The following is a 9,869-nucleotide window of genomic DNA, read 5'->3' as shown; positions in this document are numbered from 1 at the left end:
TTTGTGAAAACCATGACAAACAAACATTTCTTTGATTAACAGAAAGTTCAAAATAATAGCATTTATTTGAAATAAAACTTTTTTGTAACAATTTAAGTCTTCATTGATCAATTTAATGCATCCTTGCTGAATAAAAGTATTAATTTCTTTCAACAAATAAAAATGGTAGTGTATGATTACACCAAGGGTACATACTGTATGTAGGACAAAAACAAAGTTGAGAAACGCTAAATTAAATTAACATGTTCAGAGACTTCTGGAAGACTCCATAGCCTCCTCCTTCTCAAGCCTTTGTTGTAAGTTTAAAAGTAGGCAGCCATTATGAATTATATCTGACAGCTTCTGTGTCTGTGCCCTGAGCCCAGCACAGCTGCCTTATTTGGGTTATTTGCTGCTTTTTATGCTTGCACCATGCCAAAAGCATGTGTCATCCAGTCAGACTGGATAGGAAACAACAAGTGTGAATGACGGTGAAAGTATAAGAAGAAATGGAGGAGGACAAAGTAGGAGATGGACAGAACAGAAACTTGTTCTAAGAAACAGTGTGGTGTTGTGCAAGGGAGGCACAACAGAAGATGAAATTGATGTAGAGGGTGGAGAGGAGTCGGCCGAAGGGGGTGGAAGATTTACACAGCCAATGACAAGCCAGAAAAGGCTGACTCATGAGTGGTTAGATGTTCTGTTCACAAAAGGTCCCAAAAGCCAAGGAGCTTGCAAAAACAAGCTACTTTTGTCAAAGGAAAGGAAAGGAGAAAGAACAGAAAGCTATCTTTTACTGTTTTTCTGTGGTGTGGTTAACCTTATCTCAGGAACAACCCCGGTTTTAGGGGGAGGGAAAGAGAGGCCTGACTAAGACCCACAGCAAGACCTTCCCACCTGTGTGAAGGACAGGAGCCAGTGAAGACGCTTTAGTCTGGACAACAGCACTCTTTTGTCGGCTAAAGTCCACTTTAAACGAGACAAAAACAGACCATCCTCCACAATTTATTATTTATGTGCAAGAGCATTCCAGAGGATCATACAAAATTGGAGCTGGGCTGCAAATCAAAGCTCTGGCACAAAAAAACCATAAGAAAGAGAGGGATTTTGAAGGAGGGAGGGAATATCGACAAGGAGAGTCACATTGACAGAGGCTGCTGGAATATGAAGGCTCTTCCAAAGAACCAGGGACGAACCGATCAGATTTTGGGCGCTATGGCGGATATGCTGACATCTCTGGCGATGCCCAATCAGAAGTGGGTGAGTGACTTGTTTGGCCTTTCACCTTTGTACTAAGTTGTTCACAATATTTATGCAACACATGTAACCATTGCACAATTATATAAATTGCACAAACTGATATCTGTAATAATTGTGTATTTTGTGCTCTGAGACATTTAAAGTTTTAAGCAAAGCTTGTTTTAATATGCATTCACATATAACTAAAAATTATGTTTGTAGAACAATCCACATGTATTTTAAATTTACTGTAATTTAGCGTGGTCATAATCATAATTATAACCATAATCATAAGCAGAAAGAGTCAGTTGCTGTTATTTTTCAGGGATTATATAAAGATTAACAGGCAGTAAATCAGGCAAAAAAAGTCAGAAAAAATAAACAAACAGAAATGTTTGATAGACATAAGGATAAGCTTATTGTCAGTTATCCAATCTAACTGAAAACTATTTGCAAACATGCTCAAGAATGTGTATTTGAGGATAAGAAATGACAGATTGAACAATTAAAATTAAAATGTGAAGTGTGTCCTTTCTCTGTATGTGTAAAGCTTCAGAAAAAAACAATTGATACAAAGATTAAATTACCCTTTGTTTATGAACATCCATGTTTAAAATGATGTCATAACAATGACATCTATCAAACGAAGAACACAAAGATGGGAGGGATAAACAAAGAAGTCAATCAAAGAATGACAGAGAAACATTTCTGGGGGAAACTACACATAAAGAACACAGTGACCGGTTTGCAGTGACACGAAAGACACTCTCCTGGGTGAATTCAGAGCACTTGCAGGCACAGGAAACTTGCACTGATTAAGACATTTCCTCATAAACAAACACGTGCATGCAGTCTTCTTAAAACAGCTGTCAAGCTGTAGGCTTAAATGGCTGTTTACTGTTCTTTATGGCATTCAAAAAAGTTTGAATTTTTTTCCCCTCAATCATATAACCTTTTTTTCAAAACCACTCTGATGAACCTGTCACTCAAACTGTAAGAAAACAAACAAGGGAATGATTGACAGGCAAAATAGTGTTGTCTTTTCTTGTTGGATATAATATTACACTTTTATTTAAAATTTACTCATTTTATACATATACATATATTTATATATATATATATTAGCAGTTCAAATAAGAGGGTTTAAAATACTACTCTTTTGTGTTTTCAGTTCCACTGCCCTTGCCAAAATAAAGTCTGAGGAGAAAAAAAAATGTGCGTGAGGAATGTTAAGACTGGTTGGTAGAAAACCATCTGCTAAGAACATAAATGTAAATGTGATATAAAATGTAAACTTTCAATATCAGTCTATTGGATAAACCCTAAAATATTGTTAAATCTTGCAGTTACAGTCAACCTTTGAATCTCTAAAACATTTCTCTGTAAAATTTGAAAGGGTTAGATTGCCCAAGAATGAAAATTCTATCATCATTTACTCACCCTCATGTCATTCCATACCCGTAAGACTTTTGTTCATCTTTGGGACACAAATGAAGTGTAAAAGTTAGAGTAGTGTAAATGTAATCCATGTGACTCCAGTTCTTTAACCTCGATTTTTGCTTACACACACACACACACACACACACACACACACACACACACACACACACACACACACACACACACACATAATTGAGAGCACCACAACGCATACTTGTTGTGCTGGAGAGCTGGGGGTATTCTAGAAAGCAGGTTATTTGACACACCTGGATATGTAAGTAAGCGGATAACCTCAACTTTCGGTTCCAAAAAACGGAGGTAACTTTCAGGGTATGTAAGTAGCCAAAGCAATTCACTCTCTGAACTTAACCTGCTCCGGATAACCTGCTCCAATATTATATATTAATTCCAGAGCACTATTATAACAAGGTAATGTTTAAATGTTAAATCAATTAAAATATTTAGGCTTTTTATTTTATAGCTTTTTCTTAGCGTCTGTTTCCATGGTGAATCATTGACTCGTTGCTCTGTTGAGACTGTCGTGTGTGTTAACCGGAAACATACTCTGGGTTGACTGAACTTACTCGAGTAAGCAAGGTTTGGGTTAATCAACCGAGAATTCAAGGTATATGTGACGGTAAGCTAACCTTGCTTTCTGGAATACCCCCAGGTATTGTTGCGAACGCTGTTGGAGATTAATATTTTGTAAATAAAGTGGTGAATTAGGGTTTTTCTTGTGTGCAAAACAAAGCACTCGCTTCATAAATTGAGGTTAAACCACTGTAGTCACATGAATTACTATTAGTCTTTACTACCTTTCTGGGACTTGAAAGTGGTAGTTGCGTAGGCTGTCAGTGGATGGACAGAAAGGTCTCTGATTTCATTAAAAAGATCTTCATTTGCGTCCTTAAGATAGATCAAAGAATGTCTTATGGATTTGGAATGACATGAGGGTGAATAATTCATGACCGGATTTAAATTTTTTGGTGAAATAACCCTTTAATGTTTATTGGCAGTTATATTTGTTATGGGTCAACCGATAGGGCAAACAGAACAGCAATGAGGACATACCAAATTTATGATGACTAATAAAGGAAATAAAGAGCAAAAATTGTGCCGTTACCGTTATATGACTATGTGAAGTATGCCGGTATTACAAATTGTAATCTATTTCCAAATAGAAATTACGTTTGTTAGTAATGTAATCTATTACAGTTACACATTTAGATTACTTTTGACAACTTGTTTATAACATTGATTTGAATAGTATAATCTTGTACCAATTGTACCAAAGAAAAAATATATAATTTTTCGTTATCAACAAAATGAAGTGCATTAAACATTACATTACGTCAGAGTTTCCTTAGGTATTGGAAGAGTTTTGATGAAAAGCTAATAATTAAATCTTTAAAATTTAAAATGAAAACCTGAGCAAAAGTAAAAAAAGAAAAGAAAATATAAATGATATATAAAGACTTCTTCTTGTTGTTGTTCTAACAAAAATACACATTTTACGTATAATTTGTGATTGTCCATCTTTGGTCTTAGAATTCGGAGAGTATTGACCACCTGAGTGTGGAACAGGAACGGAAGACAGGACAACAACCCCCTTGGGACACAGAGGGACTGAACTGGGATGATATGTCCCGGGACAGACTGGAAAGAGTCAGAAGAAGAGATAGAGCAAGTAAGACAACAACCATATTTGGTCAAATGTATTAGCAGGTTAAACATACACAACAAGAGTTGGTAGTGAACAACTCCAACGTGAGGGATATGCAGCCAAGGCACATTTGAAAAAAAAAAAAAAAGCTGGGATTCTTAACTGACTTGGCACAGTCTTGACCTTCAGTAACAAGGGAGTGCATGCCAGTGTTGATGTTGATGTAAGGCCATGTTCCTGTTTAAAGCTGCTATCATTTCTGTTTTAACTACGCCTCTCTCCTGCCACATGTGATATCAGGAGATGTTTTGATGTGCGCAATATACTTAATGACAGAGTGATCTCCTTATTATGGTCTGAACCCATAAGAAAATGGCGTCTTTCTGCTGGACTCAACCCACAGTACAAACAAACATTCTGGCCTACAGTGTTTAGTGTTCGCCAAATATTTACAAATGCAGTTAACACTATCATCATGTTTTGGGTGCTTACATGGAATTATAATGGTTTCAGCATGGGGTGAAAATAACTTCACCTAAGATTTGAAGCCGCAGTTCGATTTTGATTTGCGCTATCAAAACATTGCACTGTTACTTTGACCATTTCATCCAGCAGGACATTAATAACAGTGGCTGAACCAATGGCATGAGTTTGGGGTTGGACTACCTGTTTGTCTGACCAATGGAAGACAGGGCCTATAGAAAACAGAATATTGAAATTCCAGAAAGCAGGTTATGTGACATACCTGGGTATGTTTAAGAGTAAGTAAGCGGATAATCTCAACTTTCGGTTCCAAAAACGGAGGTAACTTTCAGGGTATGTAAGTAGCCATAGCAACATACTCTCTGAACCTGCTCCGGAGCATGCTATGTTTCAGAGTTAGTTTTCTTAAGAGGTATTCAGATGTGTTATATAATTAATACAACTAAATTTGTTATATACAGTTGTATAATATACAATATTATAAATTAATTCTAAAGCACTATTTTAACAATGTAATGTTTAAATGTTAATTCAATTCAAATATATTTATTATTTATTTTATTGTCATCTCACACATGGATCTGCATTCAATTAATTAGCATCAAACAAACAATATAATCCTAATTCTCAGTGAATAAAGATTACTTATTAAACAAAAAGATTGAAAAAATGATTGCACAACCACCAAATAAGGTGGCGATGTGCACTAATAGGTTATGTAAATCGCCATTAAACAAAAGAAAGAAGAGGAAGTAGAATGGCACGCCTTTTCTTAGCGTCTGTTTCCATGGTGAATCATCCATTGGTTGCTCCGTTGAGAATGTCTTGTGTGTTAACCGGGAAAATACAGTTGTCTGAACTTACTCCCGGACGCATTTTTGGAACCAGCATACCTCGAGTAAGCACGGTTTGGGTTAATCAACCGAGAGCTCAATGTATGTGTCGGTAAGTTAACCTTGCTTTCTGGAATACCCCACTGGTTCAGCTTTGTGTAAGTAAACCATGCATTTCATATATCACACACAGTACTTCAACAGTGCATTTTGCTTTATTAAGATCTATTAAAAATGTTTTGACCAAACTACAACAACAGAATTCCAGGTTACACCAGTAGGTGGCGACAAGTGACTATGTATAAGTGACTCACTGAATCGATTCGTTTAAATAAAGTGACTAATTTAGGACTGAAACAACTGATTACTCAACCAATTTGTTCTTGTTTAAACACACCGCAACATTCAGTAAATAAATGCGCGTTGCTTTGAAACGCAACAGTTGATCCTGCTTGGCTTTGTTTGGAAATACTACTGGTGATGCATAAAAACTAGACATTCACAGACAATATTATGTCTTAAATGTAAGTTACTCATCATTAATTTCTTGTTTATTGACATTCTGTGTTGGATATCACGCCCGCGTTCTTACTCTTAGTGAACATCAATTCGGCCGTATCACAATTTCTCCAGTGTTTGTTGATGGCTTGATTTAATTACAAAAGGAAAATGCCATTTTTGTATGTTATTATTTTAACTGCAGTCCAACGATGAAAGTCTGAATGGGTAAATATGGCTAATGTTGTGTTATGGTTGCTAGTAGTGAGTGACTCCGTTGGGTGCAGATAAGCTTGATAGTGGAGGTAGTTGAGCTATTATCAGATCGGCTTTGTCACAGGTCTAAACAGGTGGTTAATAAACTACACCCTCTAACTGATAATCAAACTTTCCTAATCAAGTTGTAGTGGGGAAACAATATTTGCTAATCTTCCATGACGAAAACTGGATGAAAAGTTGCCCTGAACAGTTTCCAGATGGGAGGCACTCGCCTGTTTTTGCCCAGTGTCTGGAAAAAAAATGTGATTATTAGCTTGAGTTAAATTGATTAAATGGAGCCCATCAGAACAGAAAGAGCTTTGTAGTGGGATGGGTACTGAATCCTGAGGTATGTGTCATGATGTAGCCAAATCACTAACTGTTCAGGACGTGGTGTATAGGAAAGCAAGGAGCCCTAGGATGTTTGTCGCAAATGAGTCTGCTTAGAATTGCAGTGTCAGACTGTTGCTTCTAAATATTAGTTTAAACCATACCAAGCACCAGTAGCATTGTAGCCATTTAATCAGGGTTGCTTCCTTATATAAGTTGACTTATTTTGTTTACTTTTATGCTGTGATTTTGGGTTACATATTTGTTTTTCATGCCCAAGCCATGATCCAAATGATTACTCCACAAAAGGATAGTTCACTCAAAAATTAAAACTCTTTTGTGTTTTATTTACTGACCATCATGCCATTTCAAAGCTGGATGACTCTCTTTTATGAAGCACAAGAGAAGTTCTGAAGAGATTGTAGTATTTGCAATTACAATAAATGGGGAATAAAGCTTTCAAGATTCAATAAAGGATGCAAAAGAACCATAAAATCAATGTCATAAGCACCAAAAGCAGTCCATGATTCCATGTGCTAAATTAGTATTTTACTGAGAAATACACACTATTCACTGACAGTCTTGCCTCCACTGAGGTGTTCACTGCTGCGACTCGATCATCGAAATGTAAGTAGATTGTGGAAACGTTTGGTCTCTGCGATCTGCTTTTGATACAAATCAGTGCAGTCCAAGTCCAACTGAATCAATGAATTATTCAGAGTGGTTTTGTGCACTGGATAAACTCGAAGATTTGACACAAAATAATGATTTGTTCACAAATTAGGCTTCTTTCAGGAACACACCACTGAGAGATTCAAGATCTGAGCCATTTCTCACTCAAAACTTTTGAATGGTTTCAGAATATAGCACCTGAGAAACACTTTTAAGATATTGCCTTTGCGTCCTATCTGAAGCTTGAAAGCTATTTCCTTTGAAAATAGCTTGGAGAATATTATTCAAATGTTCCCCTTTTGTGTTTCACAGAAAAATATAGATTTGGAACAACATAAGGGTGAGTAAACAATGACACAGTTTTTATTCTTGGGAGAACTGTTGCTTTGCTAACGGCCTTTTTAACCAAATAAGCTTTAGCCGTTTTGCGAAATCCATGTCTTTTCAAGCTAATACTTTTCAGTTCCCCATCAATAAGATCTGAAGGGCTCAGGGTGGAATTTCCATTCTTGCTTTGTCTATGGCTAAAGAGGCCGCTGCATTACTAGAGGAGCTAGAGGCACTGGAGATCACCCATCTGTTAAAGATTAGAAACAAGATGCCGTTTAGTGGCTTCAGTGGAATCACGAGACTGTGCCAACATTCACTAAATCACATGCAGATGTGTAGCGTGCACACATTCACCCTTTTTTTTGTCAACTTTTTCTTCTCTTCCTTATGTCCAGCAGTCCATTCAGGACATTTCCTTGGATAGAAGCCCTTATGTCTTCCCCAAATCCCCAAGCTTCACTGTCCACCCTAGGAGTAATTATTTTGGGCGGACAAACCTTGAAGCACATCAAGTAGCTCTTTCATAACAGGATAACTGCCCAAACGTTCAAAAAAACATGTATGCCCTTCACCTCCTATCTTTTGTCTGGTTAAATGCTTACAAACAACAGGAAGCAGCAAGTGCTGCCGTTTTTGATACAGTTTTCTAGGAATATGTCCGTAGATAGTGAGAGTGACATAATCGGATATGAGATATATATTGCTTTAAATGTTTTATGTGGTGAAATATTTCATCTTTTAATATTTTAGGGCACTGGGAAATATTTTTTGTTTATAATTTTTGTATTACCATATTCATTTTGAACGTGTAGTGTAGTCGTTCATGTGCGTGCAAGGCTCAGTCTACTGCAGTATTTTTTGTTCATAATTATTTTATTCATAATTCTTCATTCATTATTCAGTTGCAGCAAAGCTGCTTGGCTCTGTCATGTGTTGCTCTGTAATGTATTGTTCTCTTACAGTCAGAGTAATCATGCAATCATCACTACAGTAGAAGATGCCTGCTGTGCAAATAAGATTTTTTGGGGGGTTCTTATATTTGACATAAAGCATTATGTGGCAGTGTATCTAAAAAAAAACTCTATATATGGTTTGATCTGCAAGAAATAATCATCCATTCATAAGTTGGCGCATTATAAAGGCCTCCTTTCCACATATTCCTTAGGCTAAAAAACAAAAACACACAGCTAGGGGAATGTGGAGTCAGAATTCCCGAGAGACCCATAGGCTAAGCGAGTCCTGACCTTAAAAGGTCCTCTGTTACCACAGATTTGGAGCTGCACATGCCACACTAGGGAAAATTGGTGCTGGTTGCCTCAGGGTTTCTCAGGGTGTGTTTTCACGTCTGTATGTTTTATTGCATATGTTTAATGTATGTCAAGACTTTATTAGAACATAAACATTGACCGTTATTGCTGCTACTATGTGTTGTGTAATCCAACCTAACTTCCAGAATTTTTGAATTGGCTTCCTTTTAATTCATGAGATAAAATTCCCTACATATAGTTGAATGGAAATTATAGAATTAGAAATGTACTGAAATGCAATTCATCAGAGGGTGCGTTCTGGGAAATGATGTGTTCTTCCAACCTGGTCTAAAAAAGTTATCTGTTTTTTGTTCTGTCTTTTATTTATTTTTTGTTTTATCTCTCATTCTATCATTCTGTCTAATAACATTCTATCTACTGTTCTGTTCTGTTATTCTATCGTTTGTCTATCTATCATTCTTTTGTTCTGTCTATAATTATTTTGTCAATCTGTCATTCCAACATTCTATCATTCTGTCTAGCGTTTTATTTACACTACTTTTCAAAAGCTTGGGGTCAGTTTGTTTTTTTTCCTGAAAGAAATGAATACTTCTATTCAGCAAAGGCGCATGGAATTGATTATTTTAGAATGTATTCAAATTGAAAAGAGTTTTAAATTGTAATAATGTTTCACAATAGCTTTATTTTTACTGTATTTTTGATGCAGCCTTGGTGAGCATAAGAGATGTCGTTTAAAAATCTTTACCGACCAGAAACTTTTGGAGAGGGAAAAAAAAAAAAAAAAAAAAAAAAAAAAAAAAATATATATATATATATATATATATATATATATATATATATATATATATATGCATGCATGCATACATACATACATAC

The 9,869-nt window shown here is 36.1% G+C and overlaps 1 protein-coding gene across 2 annotated transcripts in view; it reads left to right on the top strand.

The window, feature by feature from the left end:
- The first annotated feature begins 657 nt into the window (after positions 1–657).
- The window catches only part of arhgef25a (Rho guanine nucleotide exchange factor (GEF) 25a), a 77,973-nt gene continuing 68,761 nt past the window's right edge, over positions 658–9,869 (top strand). The window contains exons 1-3 of one of the 2 annotated variants that reach the window (XM_079802379.1): positions 727–1,239; positions 4,207–4,345; positions 7,708–7,735. In XM_079802379.1, coding sequence (XP_079658505.1) covers positions 4,295–4,345; positions 7,708–7,735 — 79 coding nt within the window. In that variant the 5' untranslated portion in view covers positions 727–1,239; positions 4,207–4,294. Of the gene's footprint in view, positions 1,240–4,206; positions 4,346–7,707; positions 7,736–9,869 lie in introns of both variants that reach the window. The other variant, XM_079802376.1, reaches the window with a different exon arrangement.

The sequence above is a fragment of the Gobio gobio genome (assembly GCF_949357685.1).
Source record: "Gobio gobio genome assembly, chromosome: 21".
NCBI classification, from domain to species: domain Eukaryota; kingdom Metazoa; phylum Chordata; class Actinopteri; order Cypriniformes; family Gobionidae; genus Gobio; species Gobio gobio.
Note: the sequence above shows the minus strand (reverse complement) of the source record. Positions and strands in the feature narration are given on the sequence as shown.